Here is a 21,335-nt window from a genome sequence, read left to right on the forward strand (position 1 = left end):
ATCACACACCTACACGTTGAGAAGCTGTGATGGTCTAGTTTGGCACAAGGTCGACTATTATTACTGCGTCTATGTAATTTATATCGATACACCTCGTTTATACCCCTGTCGAAAACGAGCACGATCCTAATCAAAAGACCAGACATAGTTTTTTTCAACTAAAATATTTCTGTATATTTCACTTATCAAATAGCAGCATTTTTTCATATTTTATTTTTTTTAAACTTACGGTATTACAAAAAAGTACATGTAAACCTATTCATTCAAAATTTGTAGTAAATCCAAAGGCTCATACAACAGACATAACAAAACACAAAACTTGACGACATGCTACAATATTGCTTCCAATAGTTCTTTACATTTTAAGTCGATCTAAAATTATCAGTGACGTAGATATGGACACTGGCACTCCAAAGAGAGCAACTCTAATGCACAAACAAATCGCAAAGCTAATCTTAACCAGGCTTGATTGGCACTTTCATCATCCACACGAGTATAACGGATAATCACACACCGAAACCAACAGCGCAAGACTGCATTTAGACCACAAACTAGAGGAACTACATCAAAATACACGAAGAACATGAGACGCGACGGATTCCACAGTTTCATTTTTAAAAAAATGAAGGAAAATGCAGAGATGATTTTTAGATAGTTCTCAGAGAGAGGAGAGAGAACATAGAGCACAAACGACGCAACCGTTTGAGGTGCGGCTATCACGTCCATCTCCCTTTTTTGTTTTATATGTGTTTTTTTACCCAGAGTATCTTGCTCTGGGTTTACGCACCTCTATGTTCTCTCCGCACACATTCCCTGTTCTAGCTAGTTTAAGGTAGAGTCATTTTCAGGCAAGGGAGCATGTGTATTAATGTTAGATTATGTGGCGCGTCAGTCCAGAGGTACGGTGTTCACCACGCAGGGCAGAATACCCATCGGCCCCCCGCAGGGACACGCGGACCTCCGCGAATACGCACGCGCGACACATCCGTGGCGACCAGCAGCCTGGAGAGGAAGAAAGTGAGAGGAGAAAGAGGCTCGATGCGAAATGCTGGAAGAGCAGAAAAGACAAAAGTGGGAGAGAAAGACATAAGGGGTCAAAGCGAGAGACACCTAATGTCGTGAACGTATATATCTCCAAATGTCAAGCATATATAATTGCGTTTTTCACCCTTTCATGTTACCCTCATATTGTTGCACTGCAGTGCTTGTGCTTCTGAAATCAGGTACATAGTTTGATCTCCGAAGAGTATTGAATAGCTATTACTTTGAGAACCTGATATCCTATGGCTGGTACAGTTAATAATTAAAAATCGAGTGTACGTGTGTGTGTGTGTGTGTGTTAAACTTTAAATGGCATTTAAAAACAGCAATGAGGAGAGACGGGAAATGCCATTAGTGATAATATTCCCCGTAATTATGCAATGGATAGAAATAGGTTACTCTCTCCCCCTCTTAATCTCGATCTCTCTCTTTCTCTCTCTCTCCTCCTTTTTCTACGTTTTCGCTCGCCCCTCACAGAGCAGATAAGAGGGCTGGTAGTTGGAGGGAGATGATGAATGTCTTTTAGAGTGTGTATGTAGGTCAGCAGTAGATTGGGCTGTGCGGTGTCGTTATATATATAGAAGTTCAGGGTTCAAATGGAGATCCGCTAATCGATGACAGGCCCGGACGCTGCGGGGGAATCTGACCCTCTGGTTTTGCGAAAGAGCCAGGTAAACTACAGGTAGACGTTCCTATGGAGGGGCCCGGTGGCCCGCGCTCTTGTGCTCGCTCGGTTTCATTGCTTTGTTCCGTCACGCTGTGTCATAATGGACGCGCCCTCGATGGTGTGAAATATGTACAGTACATTCCATAGTTGCGATGGCGTCAGGCCGCTGGATTCACAGTGTGGTTCAGAGACGATCGCTCGCCCTGTACGGGACCTCCCGCTCACTCCCCATGCAAGAGACAATTGCTGGCAAGACCGAAAACGCTGTTAGCAGCAAACACTTTGAGATGCAGTGGAATTAACTAACGATTAACTTTCACCGCTTTTCTGTGCAACTGTTGATCAGTCGAAAAGGTGGAGGGCAAATGAAACTCTCCAGCGATGCCTTAGAGAGACATCGGGCAAAGGGAACGGCCTGCAGTCTCGATGCTGTTAGACGTTTGGTTTCTCGAAGGAAGCAGATGTAAGATCGGTTAATCTGCAAGAGTTCGCCTTGCAGTAACGCTGCTTTACAGTAGAAGGCTGAAGGTAGACAGTCATTCGAGTAGCATCCTCTGGCCTTCGAATGAGTTCGAACAGGTTACAAAAGCTGTGTGTCATTTCAGTCTCTCGTTCACTACCTCAACTGCACCTCTGCTGCCAGCCTGACGCAAACAGGGTTCAACCGCGACATGAACGAGGTGGCACTCGTAATGCACCCAAGACTTTGCTGCACTGCATACAAACTGGAAATCTTTCTCCTTTCTCAAACATGAGGTATGACAACCTGAGCTCCTTTCAAAACAAAACAGGCACAGACATTGCCTGGCTCCTCCAATCAGAGGAAGAGGAGGAGTTAAGAGGTACATCTGTCTAAACAGGTCCAATTATTTTTCAAGTTCAGGATTCTTCAGTTCCTTGGTAGCGTGTCCGAAGGTTTTCCGTAGTGAGAGATAAAAGTTACCGAGGCAAAACAGATACAATTTTTTTTAAACTGTACTGTTTTGTCTCTGCTCTGGCGGGATCTTTTGAATATCCACCTCATTATGGGTAAAATGCCCCCTAACAATTAACGAAGGCTTTAACAAACTCACCCATAATTTCTCAAATCGGTAGATATGACAACAAAATCTCTTAAAATCTTATGCGTTTTCTTATAGCACCAAAGTGGGATCCTGTGACTAAACTGCACTTGCAAGTAAGTTTGTATGTATAGATGTAAATGCATGTGATGTATGTTTTACATTCCTGTTCTCGAATGGTAAGTATGTAACTTTTGACGTACGCCGTCTTGTCTGTGTCTGCGGCTGAAGTTTAGGTTTGCTCTCAACAGCATCTCAGTTTGATACTATATGTACATATAAAAAGCCCAACAATTTCAGGAAGTCTTTATACATTCAGGTCAACCTGGAATCACAGGTTTGAGTAAATCTAGAAGAGATTGAATGTGAACATGTGTGTAAATCAACCATAATGAAGAATAATCACAGAGATCCAGTAACGTGAGCAGGTGTTTCAGATTAAGCCTTGGTTGAAAATAATAAGGGAGTTAGTATAATGTTTCAGAACTATCTTCTGAGTATGCGAGCCATCGAGATGGCCTTTTCATTTTTAGGCCTACGGGATAGTTGTGGAGATTGGATTTACTAATAATAAAACAAATCAAAAGAGGGAGCACTTTGAACTCCTTGCTCAGGGTGTGGATCAGATCATGAACTAAACTGTGAGGGCTCTGCAGTGGAAGCAAAAAACTGAATATTAAATCCAAAAGACCCCGGCAATGAGAAGAAGTGAGGTTTTAGCTCCTCCTCCTCTGAGTGCCCCAGGGCACAGTATTCAGACCTACACAACCTAACACTTTTAAAAATACAGCAGAATTTCAGTCACAAAATATCACATTTCGCCCCAAACAGGTTATCAATTCACAGTTCCACATCAGATCTTTTTCGTTGGTTTTGTTGTTGTCCTCATTTTGTTTTGAAATATTTGGACGTGTTTTAAGCCCCGACCCTTTCCATTCTTTCTCTCTTTCTTCCAGTCATCTTTTTAATTCTCTCTTTTTTTCTTCGGTTCCCATTTTTGTTGTTCCCCTCCCCGCTCCTGTCCATCTCTAGCCCACCTTCTGAGGATTGGTGGCACGGACACCTTGCTCGTACGTGATTCGCTGGCTGATGAGATACTGAGCGGCTTGCGTCGCCGCCGGTGACCCCGTGATGGTAACTTTGCGATTGCGTGTGCCTGGAATGAACTCTCCTTTTTTGGAGATCTGAATTCGTGCCCCTGTCAGCTCCTGATACTCCACCAGAGTCTTGCCACCTTTCCCCAAAATGGCACCGACCAAGTTCTCCGGCACGGCGATCTCAACCACTTCCTTTCCACCTTCTGCCAGCTTCTCCGTGCCTAGCAGAGACGATGCCACCAGTGGGGAAGAAGGATTCAGGTAACCGTTAGATGCTCCCGTGGCGGCCGCTAGAGAGCCGAGTGAGAAGCCCCCTAAGCTAGGAGCTGCGGGATGACCGCCTCCTCCAGAGGCTTCGCTGGCATATGTGGCAAGCAGGTTGGCTGCAGCCGCAGCTGCAGGATTGGCACTAGCTGCAACGGCAGCTAGCACTCCAGATGCCGCGGCCGGGTTGAGACCCAGCCCCAACGTATTGGTGTTGTAGCCATAACTGGCCAGAGTGTTCAGGGCAGACGTAATGGCGAGCAGATCGTTACCGGAAAGACTAGACATAGCCGTAGGAAACCCTCCCATGCCTGCAAGGCCCGCTTGGCCGAGCAGCGTAGAGGCTGTGGCCGCCGCAGCGGCGTTGGGTAAGACCTCCGTAGAGTTGGCGAAGGGGGATCCGGTCGGGTTGGAGTTGGCCACGGGGCCGGTGATGTTGGAATAACTGATATTGAGACAGCTACTGCTCTGTGGGTCCTCCTGGATCTTCTGAACAATGATCTCCACAGCTTTTCGGTTCTGCTCCGGTTCCCCGCTCACCGTCACGACACGCTCCTGCAGATTGATGCCCTCAGGCTTCTGAGAAAGCTGTACCCAGGCTCCCGATTGCTCCATCACAGCCTTAACTGTAGCCCCACCCTTACCGATGATGAGTCCTGCTGTGCTGTTGGGCACGATCAGTTTAGCCTGTGAAGGAGGGGGGAGTGTCACTTTGATTGAGGAATTACATGCATAACATGCATGAGACTGCACACAGCCCCAAAAATAGACACTGCTATATAATCTAAGATGCATCTGTGGATGTTTACCTTCTGATAATGTATGAATGGGTGCAATGTGCTTGGCTGTTTTAACGTTTACAATATCTAACCCTGCATGCTTGGATATGTTTAGGTTTGTAAACCAGCATGTGTGTGACTGTGTAAGGAGGTCTACCTCTTAAGTCAGTGCTTATTTCTGCCATTTGTTGATCCCTGGTCTTACATTGCAGCTGCTCTCTCACTCACTCTCTCTTTCTCATTCTGCCAGTATCAAGCAGGTAAAAATAACCCACGGCTCTCACACTTTGCTGCCCCTCTCAGTCACTCTTCCCTTGGGGACAACCACCAGCCTGCCCTGTGCTCTACCTCTACTGGGCTGGTACATTTGCCTGAAGTGTTTAGTTTAGCAGTGTTGCTCATCACTGTCAGATAGCTGTCCTTGTCTAGAATGTCATTTCTTAACCAAATAATAGTACATTATTAGACTAAGCTGGAGTTTATGGACTCATATTTATGCATGTATAATAACTTAAAAGATGCTTGTGCAACACATTTTACTAACTAATTCTCATGAATACTAAGTTGCTTTGGGTTTGGGTGGAGTTGGTGTTGTAGTGGTACGGCAGCCTCACAAAACAAACCTGTTTAACACGATCTGGGTTTACAGTGGTCTGTGGCTGGAGAATGCTGACCGGTTCAGTCTTCTGACTGCTCTGAGGCATTTCACGAACTTTTTCAGCGATGAAGTTATGGACTCCATTTAGTGCTTCCACCGTACCCTGAATCAAACAAACACGCTCTGTTGTACCTAAACAAACACAAAGTCACAAATATTAAAACACATCAGTGTGCAGAGGTTGCATGTGAAAAACAAAAGGCTAACATAACATATGAAGAGTTCAAATGCAACAGCCACTAAACGTCTCTGTCAAAAATGAGATAATTATTGTTAACTGAATGCTCTATACACATACTATATGTTCATCAAATACTTTTGTGTTAAATCCGCTTAATCCTGCCCTCAGGCCATTCAGAAATACAGTTTTTAAAGAAGCATTTATTAAAGGATTACTCCACTGTCTAAAAAATGTCTTTGTTTGTTCAGTCGAGAAGAAATTAAGTTTTTTTTTTTTAAGAAAAACATTCCATGATTTTTGTCAATTTAATAGACTTTATTGGACCCCAACACTTTACACACTCTTACTTAGTGTTTTTGTCTTGTTTTCAGTAGAAATATAAAAAAATCTTAAAAATTAAGATGCTTTTCAGTTGAATTTTTTCAATATACAATTTCAGTGAATTTGTGCTCAAAACAAGCAAAAATATCTGTCAGTGGGAAGAAAATAAATCTTAAAATAAGTTTTCTTTTTTCTTAAACACTTTATTTAAGCAAAATTTTCTCACCCCATTGGCAGATATTTTTGCTTGTTTTAAGCACAAATTTACTTAAATTGTATTTTTTTGTCTAAAGACTAGACTTATTTTCTTAGGTCATTTTGCTCATCAAGAAAAAACATCTTGATTTAAGACAAAAATAGTAAGCAAGAATGTCATTTTTTACAGTGCAGTTTAAAGGCAGTTTAAAACAAGCCCAAACGAGGCATAGGGGTCTTATCAAGCAAAATGATCATCATTTTCAGCAAAAAAATTAAAAAATAGGGCTGGAAAAAGATTAATCGCGATTAATCGCATACAAAATAAAAGTGATTATTGGCATAATACATGAGTATGTGCTGTGTGTAATTATTATGTGCATATAAATGCACACACATTCATGTATGTATTTAAGAAACATTTACATGTGTATATATATATGTATTTATTTATATTTTTATATATTCTATATAAATGTAAAAAATTTATATATACATTTTAAAAATCTGACATGAATATATGAAGAGTTTTGTTGCAAAACTCTGTTTTTTTATTTTTCAGAAATCTCGTTTTTTGGTTGTGCATTCCAATTAATATCAATTCAACTGAAGTTGGTTTTGATTTAAACCTTCATAACTTAAAAAATACAGCTAAGTAGCACCATAAAACAAAATAATAAAAAGATAACATAATAATAAACTTGTTTTGACAATAATGTTTAAAAATCGATTTATCTCTTTTTGCAACGAAACTCTTCATATGTATGTGTGTGTGTGTGGTTAAATATACGCAATAATTACACACAGTACACACACATATATTATGCAAAAAAACCTTTTATTTTGTATGCGATTAATCGCGATTAATCTTTTCCAATCAACTTCTCGTCTTGCACCAGGAGTGTGAAGCGCCAGCGCGACCTCACTTAATGCGTCATGACATCAAAGGTCACGCGTGACGTATTCGAAACTACCGCCCTAGTGTTTACAAGTGTGGAGAAGACGACCGTTCTGACGTTGAGGTATGTGGAATGATATTAATTAATCTCCTTGTGGTTTTTTTCCTTTAAAATGGTCCGCAAATGTGCGTTTCACATAACGCGTGATTTTTCCTAAAAAAAAAAATTACTTCTCAGCTGAACAAAGAAAGACAAACATTTTGGATGATATGGGGGTGAGTAAATTATCTGGATTTTTTTAAGAAAGTGGAGTAATCCTTTAAGATTTTGATAAAAAATGCTCATGACAAAAAAATCATGCCAGACACGGGTTCTGCGTCTGATATCTCTGTAAATAAAAGTCAACGATTTTCATATATGGTACTATACATACGCATTATTGAGATTTATTGTATTTCCCGATGTCATAAAATCACTCATAAACATTTTAAACAAGCACTTTCTTCTATTTCATTAATTATGAATGCAACAAGGTAAAAAGAGGAATGAACTTCTGTCAGCATGATGTAATTCATCCCGTATGGATCAAAATCTAAACTAACCCGATCGCTCCTGCGGGACCTGCCGCACAAATGCTTAAGACCCACACATACACTACTAATCTCTGGCATCTCACTTTCCTTAAAGCACTCGACCTGTCCAAAAATACTGCTGTCAGTGTTAGAGAACCGCAGAGTTCTGACCGTGCTGAAACAAATTCTCCACGGCCGGAGAGATGAAATCTATAGCAAGTATTGTTACACAATCTTCTGCGTATTGTGTCGACATGAATTCAGACTGGGATTTGTTCAGTCTTGTGGTGGAAACTATCATTCAGTGTCCTAAATATACTGTCATGATCTTCAGTTTCATTTAGAGATGGAGATAGAGAAAGAGAGAGAGATGTAGAGTATGTAGGTTGTTGCTGTGTGTTTGTTTCTGGGCAACAGTACGGAGGGATACTCGTGCATGTGCTGCAACAAACATGCAAACTTGGCCGAGTGTTTGTTCCTCGGCTGTGATGTTATTTTTTTAACCACCAGATTGAGTATCACACATCTGCTCTTATCTAAAGCACAGCACATATACCAAAGTACGGCATGTTTTCGAGAGTGTGTGACACAAATTCTTCCTTAGAATTTGAACTAATATATTTACAGATAAAGCACATGAAAGGATATGTGTGCGTTGTTAATTTCATTTTTTCTATGTCTTAATAGGTGTGCATTATGGAAAGGGTTCGCAATGAAACCTAAAAACCTAAAAATGTAATTTATATTTCTTAGTGTGATGGGCTTCAGTGAGTGTGTGTGGTAAAGGACACCTTGGCTGAAGTAAAGCCACTCGGCGTTAGGTGAATTCTTTTTATAGCTCTCTTGGGAGCCAGAGAGAGTTTAAATGTTTCCCTTTCAGCATCTCATAAGACAAATGAGGTCTGGAAGAGAAGCTGCTATTATATCAGAGAGAAGAATGATTTAGGATGTGCTGGTGTTTGTTTGTGCCAGATCAGCGTCGCATTGTTTACTTTGATGTGCTGCGAATTGTATTGAGTGGTACTATGACGTTATGCTGTTGGTATAAACACAAAAAATACACAGGTCGAAGCTGAGATGAGATTGTTGTACATTTACAGTGGGTTGACGACAGGTGAGACTGCGAAAAAGCATGAGAGAGCGAGAGAGAGAGAGAGAGAGAGAGAGAGAGAGACACTGTGTGTGTGTTAAAATAAGGGTGAAAGACTGAACAGTTGGTCTCAAGATACGTTCAGTGATAAGGTGATACGGTCTGTGCTTCGAGTGCATTTCCTTCTCTATGTGATGTCATGACTTTGGGCTTGCATAATTTGTTTGATTCTGTTTCTTTAGGTCCGCCCTTGTGCACCTGCTTCTCAACGAATGATTAATTTTAAAAGAGACGCCGAAGTGGATTGCCACCAGCAAACAAGCTTTATTTCTTTTCCTGTTTTCCTTTTTTAGTTTGTTAATTTCAGTTCATTTTGATAGGGTTCAGGTATTGTTTGTGTGCTTTTTTTAAATATTAAAAGACACTTATTTATTTAATTTTTGTTAGCTTTACGATAAAATTTAAGTTATGCTTGGCATTCAGATTTGTACGTGTCCTTGCTTTATGTTGCGTCTCTTTCTCATTTAATTTAAAAGAGGGATGTAACTGTGTGTGTGTGTGTGTGTGTGTGTGTTAAATAAATAAAAACAGATATTCACAGACAAATTATGTTCACAATATTTAGCTTCATGCTTCACAGCTGCAACACATGCACACACGCAGTCGTCGTCTCTTTCTCACACACTTCCTCCTCTCCCTATGGGCACATTCTCCACTGTCATTCTCTACCGATTAAATTTTTTTCTACGACATAAAGCAGGTTTTTAACGGCACACGTGGTAAAACAGATACTATAGTCAATGACACATACAGGCCAACATCTGTAAACAGACTCATACACTGCACATGTACTGCAGCGAAGCTCTCAGTCTACTATTCAGAACTCTTACAAGCTGATTTCAGACAGATTTCAGTGCGCAAAAGATGTGGAAAAATCAATGTTTATTAGTGAGAATGATGCTTTTACTTAAAATTAAACATGCATTCATTTAAATTAAAAACAAAGCCTCTAATTAGAAACAAAAAAGACCTGTGTGGTTAAAAGCTCCATAATATTTTTGTGTTTTTATTAAAAAACCTGTGTGATGGAGCTTAAAGAATTTACAAAAAAAAATGCAGATCTAAAGAATCTAACATCCGAGAACGGAGAACATTTTTAATTTCAACCGTACCAAGACCCGCGTGATTGCTTCCTTTAAAAAACTGCTGAACCTTTATTTTTTAAGTCTTTAATGTGAATGAGAGTAATGCATGGCACCATTAACTGTGACATCTGCTGCACAGAAAACTAAATGATTTAACTGTGAGGATTTATAACAAGATCGAATAACAAAGTATGAATACATGAGATATAGAGGAGTGTTTTATTTATAATAAACCAAATACTAAGTACAAAGCTATGAGATGTTTGTCATTAAAACTTAATGGGGCTGTTTCCCGTACAGGGTTTAGATTACTAGCTCATAGTTTTTACAAACAAACCTTACAAGAAACAATACTGATGTGCATCCTGAGACAAAACAGTGCCACTGATATACGTTACGATTAGGGCTGTCAAACGATTAAAATATTTAATCGAATTAATTAAATGATTAAATCTTATTAAACCGCACATAAATATTTGCATGTAAATAGTGAAATTACCCACAAACTGAATAAAATAAACAGTGCTTTTCATTTTTTTTTTAAGTTGGTCTGTGATTTAAAGTACATAAATTAATTTAAGCAATCAAAATGTAAAATAATACTGCATACAGTGTAAAAAATTATGTGATTCAAAGTTATGTTTTGTATGTTATTTTAAAGACCCACACTTATTAAGACCAATAATATTCGACCCATTCACTTTTTCTCTAATTTAGCGCATATGTACACTTGTACACTTTTTACCCCGGGGAGGTAGCCTGCTTGGGCTTAACTTAGCTTCTTCTCCTAGACGTTACATTAGTAATGCTCGCTCATAATGTCGCGTCATAGCCGCAGCAAATTTGACTGCTTATGCTATTGCGTATTATGTTGTGCTATCTGTTGTTTTTCTGTGCTTTTACTGCTTCTACTAATGTAAAGCTGCTTTGAAACAATTGAGTATTGTGAAAAGCGCTATATAAATAAAATTGAATTGAAAAAAAACTTGTCAGAGAGCCGTCAGTGAAATCTATTCCACTAGAGAAATGTCCTAATAAATTAAACTCCGTTTCGCGTCTCAGCTACAGCCTTGATTTCCACACTGCTGCGTCCTCAAATCCATTCCCTATGGATCATTCTGAGTCCATATAATTTAAACTCCATTTCGTATTTTTACCACATTCACCCCATGTACTCCCACGGCAAGGTTAACTTTTAGGCTGTAATAGAAATTGGCACCAGAATACAAAAAAGTAAAAAAAAAAAAATGTTAAACCCATGCTCAGGTAGCATTCGTGTGTGGTCTGAAGCCTTGAGATGCGTATTTCTATGCGCTGCTTTAGATACACGCAGTCGCACACACAAAATGCGCACGCACTTCTTAAAAAGCGTGGGAGCACTGCAGTGAAATCCATTTCGCATCATCTGCTTAAATATTTAAATAGACAAAGCATGTGCATTATAAACGTTTGTGATGATGCAGCACTGGTTTGATCAGGTGCGTTAAATGCATTAAAAATTGTAACAAATTATTTAAGTAATTAATCTAATTAACATGTTAAATTAACAGCCCTAAATATGTGAGTGCAAGATGTTTTTAAATTAAGATGCATTTTGATGCATTTTAGTCTGGGACTTATATAAGAAATATTCAATTTTCTTAAAAGAAAAATCCAGATAATTTACTCACCACCATGTCATCCAAAATGTTGATGTCTTTCTTTGTTCAGTCGAGAGGAAATTGTGTTTTTTGGGGGGGGCATTGCAGGATTTTTCTCATTTTGGTGGACTTTGGTGGACACCAACAATTAACACTTAACACGTAACCGTTTTTTTCAACAGAGTTTTAAAGGACCATAAACAATCCCAAACGAGGCATAAGGGTCTTGTCTAGCGAAACGATTGTCATTTTTGACAAGAAGAGTGACAAATGTACACTTTTAGACCACAGCTTCTCGTCTAGATCCGGTCCAGCGCGACCTAACGTAAATGCGTGGTGACGTAGGGAGGTCACGTGTTACATATATAAAACGCACATTTGCGGACCATTGCAAACAATAAACTGACACAAAGACATTAATTAGTATCAGTTGACATACAACAACGTCGGAACGGTCCTCTTTCAACACACTTGTAAACACTGGGGCGGAGTTTCGCATTCATCTTCTGTGACCTTTTGACGTCATGACGTATTGCGTGGGGTCACGCTGGCACATCACAACCGGATCTGGACGAGAAGTTGTGCTTTGGGGGTGTATATTTGTTGTTTTTGTTGTCAAAAATGACAGTCGTTTTGCTGGATGGGAGCCTTGTGCCTCGTTTGGGATTGTTTGTAGTCCTTTAAACTCCGTTGAAAAAAACTGTTGCGTGTTGAGTTAAGTGTTAATTGTTTTAAAGTCCATTAAAATGAGAAAAATCCTGCAATGTTTTCCTCAAAAAACTCGACTGAACAAAGAAAGACATCAACATTTTGGATGACATAGTGGTGAGTAAATTATCTGGATTTTTCTTTTAAGAAAATGGAATATTCCTTTAAGCCCTGTCCGGCAGACTGTCCCAATATCTTTAATCAGAAATGTTTTGAATGCGAGTGTTGTCATATGCATGATACCTGGGTAGAAGTCTTTAGATTTGGATAGTTTGATGGTGGCTCCAGTCTCTTTCTGAAGCTGGACGATGGTCTGCCCCCCTTTACCGATGATTGAACCAGCAGCGTAGCTGGGAATCAACACCTTCAGGAAATATTCACCCTCCTCTGCACACACACCAAACACAAACACACCGTTAAAACATCTTTACAAATCTCTGTAATATATTTTAATAAGTTATCCATTGTTTGTATTTCAACACACACTGTTCAGAATTGAAATTTTTTTTAACAGCATATCACATGAGTCCACAATTCAAGTAACAATAATAATTTCTTATAAATGAAGAGCTCACAAGAGCAGCTAAACACAACCGCTGTCAAAAATGATATTGACAAAATGATCTCTGCACATATTATTCGTTCATCAAATACTTCCGCTTCAAATCCGCTTCAGGCCTTTCAGAAATACCAATTTGTTGGCAGAATCTGTTAAACACCGCATGAATCAGTAAAGTCCTCCAAGTGTACGGAAGAATTGCATGAACATCGGATTTTAATTGTAAAACTGAAATTCGACTTGTTTTATGTATGGTTTGTATAATTGTTTGTTTCTTTATTCCCTTGTGCAGCGCTTTGAGATGCTACCTTTAAAGGCGCTATAGAAAATAAAGTTTATTATTATTATTATTATTATTAAATCAAGTGCTTACACTGTAAAAAAAATTCTTGTTGCACTTAAATATTTAAGTTTAATCAACTTGAATTTACAATTCATTTGAACTTTCTTGACTAGTGAGGAGTTGCTATAAATGATAAAAATAAAGTTGTATTAGCTTAAGTTATTTGACTTTATTTTTATAATTTATAATCAAAAAAGATGATATTAATTGTATTTTTTACAGTGTGGAAAGTTCTGCACCAAAGGTGTTAAATACAAATGAAAAGTCACATTTGTGAAAATAAGGCATTTCAATTTCTGACTAATCACCTCTTCATTGCCATTAAAGTGAAATTACTGAACACAAAAATAAGAGCCCAATAAAAAAATGCATTTACAAAAAAACATGTCAGCTAAATTTGGAGGGTTTTGCATCTGAGCTCTTCCAATAATTTTTTTTTTAATTTTATTTGTAATTAATCTGCATTTTAAAGTCATTTTGTTTAATTCAGACGATTTGGTGTATTTCTGACAGTTCTAACAGTAGTAAGGTTATATAGGTTTTCATAAAGTCAAGCAGAGGCTACATTTAACACCATAGTACCTTACTACAATTCCTCATTATGAAGCAACATACTAAATAAACGTGATAACAGCACCGCCTGCTTCTTTTGTTCATTTTGCTCTTTCTTTCACTCTCTCCCTGATGAGTTCCTAGCGATTCTGCCTCTGTCCCACTTTCTCCACACGCAGAGATAAAGTGACCTGCTTTGGGTTGGTAGAGGTCTAAATTTAACCAAACTATCTTTACGTTTTGTGTCCTTCACTATCTTCTCCACCATCTGAGTTGCTCTCTCTTTCTCGCACGCAGAAAGGGTCGGCCGTATGACAAACCAGATCTTTGGCACGATGGTACAGTATTAGACGCAGAAGTTCAGGTTTAAGAAGCATGTGGAACGGGTGGTATTTAGGCAGCCTGTGGCGCCTCGCTATGCCGAGGCAATGGCTTGTGGGTAATTGCCTGGAAGGCTGTTCGGGCAGGAACATATGGATGCTAAATCCTCAGATTTGTCCTGAAGAACCCAGCCAACACCGCATAAGTCAGTCAGAGGTTCCCAAGAGGATGAGAGGCTTCCCTCTTCCACTACAATATTAGACATTTCAAATACAACATATGGCCGCAACATATGAGTCCATTGGAACATAACAGTGACAATGTTTTAGTACACTAAATTACTATTTTATCAAACTTATCACTAATGTTCATTTATTTATTTTAATCATTTCATTCACCTTGTATTCAAAGTGATTTACAATTGAGGATAACAACAAAGCAATTCGAAGTAAAAAGCTAGTACAAAGTTCCTGGCTTTTACACTGTAAAAAAAAATCCGTAGAAATTACAATGGTATTGCAGCTGGGTTGCCGGTAATTTACCGTAGATTTACATTTATGTTATTTGTTGGCAAGAGTTTATTGAAAGTTAAATAAATTTTAAATATTAACAAGTCTTTATCTTTACAGAATAAAACTATACAATAACAGCCTCATGCAAAGCATTCTGGGAACCAGAAATCATCATCAACCTTTTTCTGTTTTTTGCTTCAGATTTTGTTTCCCAGAATGTTATGCTTGATGCTGTTTTTTTAGTTTTACTCTGTAAAGACAAAGACTTGTAAATGTGTAATGTTCCTTTAACTTTGAACAAAATGTTGCCTGTAAATTCAAATCTACGGCAAGTCACCGGCAACCCAGCTGCTATTTCTAAGGAACCCTTTTACAGTGTATACTGCATTAATATGTTCATCAACAGGATTTAGTCAAGTGATATTAAAAACCATGAGTCTTTTTAAGATTGTGGTTTCGTTTTTTACTGCATTAGTATATTGTGTGAAAGAATGAATTCATAAAGATGAATGAATACGAATGTGCATTGTGTGTTTGTATATTAAATCAGTGTCTTTCAGAGACGGCGGTAAATCCGAAAGATAAGATGGGTTTCGCAGACACAAATGCCCCCAATCTCCAGCAGCTGACCCTGTACCACTGCAGAGAGGAGAAGAGAGAGACAGAGACACAACGAAAGATAGAGACTGCAGGATAACAGCAAAAATACTTGCAATAAATAAAAAGCAAAACTGATATTTAAACATGGCATATAAGTGATTTGCTAAAAATTAAAAACCGAATATCGTATATAAATGAAAAGACATTCAGAGAGTAGTACTAGTAAAGGGGGAAATGAGTCAATGAAGAGATGGGAGGGGTGCGGAAAAGGTGAAAATATTATGGTCTCTAAGCAACTCTGATTGACTCTCCTTTGGAAACACTTGATACGTTCCAAATCACAGTGAAGTCCGCTACATTACACAGCGCTGAGTTAAACTAACCTTAGCCAGTTTCACCTGTCCTTTACTGCTGGTGAGTTATTTCAGTGGAACGACATTGAAACACAACACGTTGGAAATCGCTTTAAGACCAGACAGGTCCATATGTAATCAATCATCATATAAAGACATCCTCAATAATATCCAAAATTCTGAAAAAAAAAAGGGAAATCCTGAGAAACTGAACTGCCGGCAGGAGATAGAGGGCCAGTTAGTGGATGGCACTAAGATCAAAGCAAACATAAGCTTCAGTTGTAAAACATAATGAGACCAAACAGGAAGACAAAATAGGCAGGCAAGAAAGAAAGAAAGAAAATAGAAAGAAAGAAAGAAAGAAAAAAGCTTACACACAGTTTAAGTCACTTATACGCAGCTGAACGTGCAATGCACAGTTAGATAGATACACGAGCAGAATTTCAATTGAAAAGACAATTCGAGAAAAACACAGAGGGACTAAATCCTTAACATTTCCACACATTCCTAAAAGGAAAATTGAATGAAATACACCGTGGGAACGGCAGAATTAAACTGTATTCCTCACTCTGTTATATAGATCTAAAAAACCTTATCTGCACCGATGCTAGTCTTTTGTCCGTCCCTCTCTTGTTCTCTCTTTCAAACTGACTGGCTCTGCTCTGTGCTCAGTCACTCTAGAGAAAATCATTTGTTATATGAATAAGTGCAAAAGGGTGAAAGATTTATTATTCTCTGCACTGGGACTGACCTCACAGTTTCCTGATAAAACACACGCAACGTCCGACAAATGCTTAATCTGGTAACGACGTCATACACAAGCGCTCGTACGAGTACGCGAGGGCCGAAAGGACACGATAACCACCGCTACTCTTCATGGGGCCCTTGAGAGAGGGTAGCAGACATGGCGATGATCGGGATGGAGCCGTGAGGAGCGCTTCAATCTGTACCTGTCCTCTGCAGCGCTCCAGGTGCGCAGTGGGATACGCATTACATCATTGCCTCACCCGACTCTATGCTTTTTGCCACACACGACTGACAGGTAATGATAGGAATCTAGTCCATCACGCTAGCTGAGCAAACACGCACACACACATGTACACACAGCTGGGAAGATCCTGATCTTATCAATGACTGTTCTGTTAAAGGGGAGGGTGCGAGTGTGAATGGAATGAATGCAGACACTGTTCGAGAGATGGTTTAATGAGGACAGTTTGCAGTAAACGGAGGAAGAGGACAGGACGCAGTGGACACACGCTCAGGAATCCATGATGGAGCGCAGCCGGAGGGGTGCGTAGATAAGGAAAGTGCAAGCGCATTTATACAACACAAATGAAAAGAGAATACGGAAGGAAGAATAAAGGCAATCAAGGCTCTCTTAATCACTGAACTGTGTCACAGTGGCCAATTATGGGAATCTCAGATTCCCGCCATACACGCTGACAGCCGTTTCACAGAGCGGCGACGGCATGGGGACTGTGTGACCTTGGCCGGCAATGAGCGAAAACTTCACTCTCTCCATTATGGCTCGCCATCAAAATTGTTTCTACGACGACTTCGAGATGACATTGTGATGGCGAAACGAGCCAATCGGATGGGTCGCTGTCGCTTACCTGTTGTTAAAAAGCGAACCAAATGCGCATTCTTATGCAGCATTGACTTGAGAATGGTGCTCTGGGACCGCTCCTCTCCCATGCCTTTTACTCACGTTCTCCCTGCTTGCGGCAATGATGTAAGGAAAGCTGGCGTAACAGGTTTTCAGCAGTGAGACTCTGAGTAAATAATACAATCTGTTGCTGCTGTTTGCCAGCGAGCCATACTTGCACAGCCGCAATCGTAGCCAGACGGTTAGGGCTCGAACCTACGATCACACACATACCCATGGCACATACAGTGTAATGAGAGTGTCATGCAAACACACAGAGGGATTGGGTCAAGAGGCATTGCATTGTTAAACCTCCCACCCCCAAGCAACACAGACACACACTCTGCATGTGAAAAGGAGGGCCTGTCCTAGGCACACTGCAAGGACAACCAAGCCTCTCCTCGCAACTGAATGAATGAATGGACGCCAACAGAGGACAGGAGAAGAAAGGGTGAAAGAATGAAGAGCGAGAAGAAACACGGTCAACTCGTCGGCACGCACCTCTCTCACATTCAACAAGTCAACAAAAGGGGACCGAATCTCTTACCCATTCTGCTGTACTGTGCTGGAGGTGGGGTTCAGATAGCCATGGACGCTGAGAGTCTGTACCAGGGAGCGATGCCTGACTGCAGGCTGATCATAGGAGCTCGGTCGCCGTCAAGGAATGTGGCCAGTCAACCTTTTTCCCCAGGTTCGTATCCGAGAGGGGGACAACGTCAGCGCATCCTCCCCTCCATACCCGCAGTCAGCCCCCGTCTCTCTCTCTCTATATATCCCTCTCTCTCTTTCTCTGATTGTGTGTGATGGTAATGCAATTGCTGTGTGTGTGAGATGCGTGTATGTGTGTGTATGTGTGTGTAAAGCGGAGAGGCTTGTATTGTTCAGGCAGAGGCGGACTGACGGGGGGAATCTTCCTACTGCATCACCCTCTGCTTTCCTTCTCATCCATATTCAGCGAGAGCTCCAGCCCTGTGCTGCATTCTACAGAGAGGCACCTAGCGTGTCCAATCACCCCGCACCCCTCCCCGGCGTCACACACACACACGCACACATACACACCAAGGCTTTCTTCCTTGTTGCACCCCCCCACTTTGACGCAGCACTATAAAAGACGTAGCGACTCGCTCACGTTTAGGTGAAATATGAAAAGGTGGGATGGAGGGAGGCTGAGGGAGAGAGAAAGAGGAAATGAGAGAGAAAGAGTAAAAGAAAGTGCGAGGGAGTGACCTTGCGTGAGCGGAGAGGAGGTATAGAGTGAAAACGGGGAGGCGGTGGGTTTCTTGGACGGCCATGTTGGAAACACAGCGAGAGAGAGATTTTCGAAAATGGCAGAAAGGATCTGCCGCAGAGCGCCAAGGGGACGGCCAACTAAATTACTGCCTATAAATCCTACAACGCCATACACGACCATTGCGCGCATCTGAACGTGGGGGGAGGGTGTATATAGACTGGTCCCAGGGTCGTACTTCATTTGCATATGCACTTTTTTCAGCTGAGGTTGATGAATCCTCTACATATCTATACATTGATGTACCCTGCTGGGTGTCTCTGATGCAGCATGCAGAAAGTAAAGATGCTTCTGTTCAGGCAAACCAATCACGTTCAACACATCCACTGGACATTCTAGAATACATGAGCCCTCTCTCTCTCTATAGCCCCTCCTCTTCCCACCACCTGCCCAATTCACAGTCAACTCACGTCACCACACACTGCAAGGGCACCTGTGTCCTTCTTTCTCTCCCTCTCTCTAACTCAGACCTTTTGATCCAACACTGAACCACACAAAAACACGCCAACATAAATAGCTCTGCCAAAACCTCCATTAGCAACATTAACATAACATTTCAATTGCATTTGGTAAAAGGCTGCGCGCACGCGCGCACAAAGCCACCGCATGTGTACTGGTGAAATTAGCATCAGTAATCAATGGTTGTTTACAGAAGAGGGGGCATAAAGAAAGATTTCAATCACTGACCATCTCCTTCTTCACTCTCTTCAGGTCAAAGGTCATGTAGGGGGAAGGGAATGTTCATTGATAGGATTATGTTTTAATTAACAAAGCCAGATAGGTGGAGCGATAGAATGAATGATGAGCTAAAGTGTCACTGAACAAAGAGCAAACTAACTTCCTGACTACATAAAAAGACTGATGTATTGGCAGGCTTTCATAAATAGTTGTTGATCTGAATGATAGCATATTTTGCTTGTACTCATTTATCATTAATTAATGTTTGCACTTTGCACAATTGCAAACATAATTGATTATTATGTCATGACTATTATTCCAGAATCAAAGTGAAATATCAATGTGATTTAATACACATATAACGGTGTAATTTGTTAGTCGTATATAAAGCATTCAGTATTCTCGGTATTAGGTATCACAATTTATATACGTTTAAAGACTTTAGGTCAAGCTCTCATCACTGTAAACTATAAAGTTATAGAGTAATTTATAGAGTGCTTTCCCCACTCTTCTCAAATATCGCAGGGTGATTTTGATCCAGACACTCGCTGGACAGCTGCACGGCTCTCCACAGAAGCTGCTGTCCCACGGATCATGATCAGCAAACTGCCAGAAATGTACACACAACTTTCTATTCGCTTCCGTCCAACATTTCCAAATGCACATGGACACACATGGAGCTTCAAAAGTTCAGTAGAGAATTCAAACTTTATCATATGACCTTCTCGTGAAATATTATTTAAAGACTAATGACTCAGACTATTATAAATAAAGGCAATATGATTCACTTCCAACCTGTAGTTTGTCCACAAAAAAAAAACATTTAAAATACAGGTGTATATTTAAGACATGACAGTAGTTTCGTGTGCAATCATATCAAAACCCTTTTTTGTTATTTATTAAGTGCCCCACATGGTGCCATGGAAAAGGATCCAATCATTTGTTTCCAACCATTTGTTGGAGTCTGTTTCTGCATGTGAATAGGGATTAAACCAAAGCCGCATGTGCGCTTTCTCTTCTTCATTCATTTTATGCTCAATTTAACTTCATTCCCAGAGGAGTTACCAGCACCACACTGAGCGTCACCCCATAGGGTCAGACAGGGTCAGGCTGGACAGATGCGGCGGGTTTAACAACGTGTCCTATTAATTGAATATCAGTACAGGTATAACTTACAGTTGCTGTTCTTTAATTTCAGCCAACGGTTTTAATATCTAACCACTTTGCAAAATAAAAAGGAAAGCTGCCATAAAAACACGTGCTTTTCCTTTTAAACCGAAAGTTATAGTATATTTAATATGCACGTTTAAAACTAGGCTACGGTACACATAAGCAGACTGTGGTGTGTCGCTTCCCTGACTTATTTGGAGCAGCAGGCCCGCGCTGACTGAAAACGCGTGCACGAAGTGTCGATCTTACCTCCGGTGTTAGTGCGCTTGGTACTGCTCGCCTCGGTCGGTGTTTCCAGCGGTCTTTTTCGGGAATCACAGGGATCCGAGTCCATGTGTGGCGATTGTAAAATGTGCTGAGGAGCGGAGAATATCCCGTTCTGCTGAACTGCCCCGCCGGCCATCATTTTGTCACCGGCTGGAGTTTTCACCGCGATACCTCACCTAAAACCGTTAGAAAGAACATAAGTCGCCAATTCCGGTTGGGATTAAAACCGACAAGCGTCCCGATCCTGATGTTTCTAGATGTCAATAACTGCCATGCCGCGAGCTCGCTTCGCGTGTCCGTTTCTGCTTCGCCGTCCACTATTGCCCGTTGGGAGAAGCGGCGTATGAAAGCTCTAAATATAAAATTCCATTGAGTGAAGTCTATTCATTAGCGCGAAACCGACACTTGAGATGTCTCTGTGTATTAAGCAAAAGCTCGTACTCACGCGCACACTCTCGCGCGCAGCGCCCTCTCCAAAAAGATTTCGGATTGCTTAAGAACTACGAAAAGATAAACAAACCAAAAGCCACGCGCGGAGCGAACGGTTTTTAAAACACTACGGTTTCGCTTGCTTCGTTTTGGTCTCAGTTTTGGCGTGAAATATGTTGTTGTAGTGTCGGTCCGTTTATTTTGGAGTGAAGATGAAAAGATTTTGTTTAAGATGCGCGAGTCTTGGGCAGCGCGCGTCGGTTGCTTGGATGACAGGTTTCTCGCGCAGCATCTCTGGAC

The 21,335-nt window shown here is 40.6% G+C and overlaps 1 protein-coding gene across 2 annotated transcripts; it reads right to left on the reverse strand.

Moving 5' to 3' along the window:
* Positions 1–1,090: 1,090 nt before the first annotated feature.
* On the reverse strand, positions 1,091–21,314 carry nova1 (NOVA alternative splicing regulator 1). Of its 2 annotated transcripts, none has more exons than XM_055199694.2 (4): positions 20,589–21,314; positions 12,562–12,705; positions 5,533–5,699; positions 1,091–4,817 (listed from the first exon to the last, which is right to left on the reverse strand). In XM_055199694.2, the coding sequence occupies exons 1-4, from the start codon at positions 20,743–20,745 to the stop codon at positions 3,798–3,800; spliced, it is 1,488 nt and encodes a 495-aa protein (XP_055055669.1). In that variant the 5' UTR covers positions 20,746–21,314; the 3' UTR covers positions 1,091–3,797. The 2 variants fall into 2 exon arrangements, with proteins under 2 accessions (XP_055055669.1, XP_055055670.1); XM_055199695.2 differs by lacking the exon at positions 20,589–21,314 and adding an exon at positions 17,751–18,345.
* Positions 21,315–21,335: the final 21 nt, after the last annotated feature.

Source organism: Misgurnus anguillicaudatus, chromosome 22 (assembly GCF_027580225.2).
Source record: "Misgurnus anguillicaudatus chromosome 22, ASM2758022v2, whole genome shotgun sequence".
Classification (NCBI taxonomy): domain Eukaryota; kingdom Metazoa; phylum Chordata; class Actinopteri; order Cypriniformes; family Cobitidae; genus Misgurnus; species Misgurnus anguillicaudatus.

Bases quoted from the DNA above. Each gene is read 5' to 3' on its own strand.
- nova1 (XM_055199694.2), bottom strand. From the start codon at position 20,745: ATGATGGCCGGCGGGGCAGTTCAGCAGAACGGGATATTCTCCGCTCCT. The intron at 12,706-20,588 runs GTAAGATCGACA...GTGTGTGTGCAG, and splicing joins CAAGCGCACTAACACCGGAG to AGGAGGGTGAATATTTCCTG. The intron at 5,700-12,561 runs GTATCATGCATA...GTGTTTGTTTAG, and splicing joins ATCTAAAGACTTCTACCCAG to GTACAACAGAGCGTGTTTGT.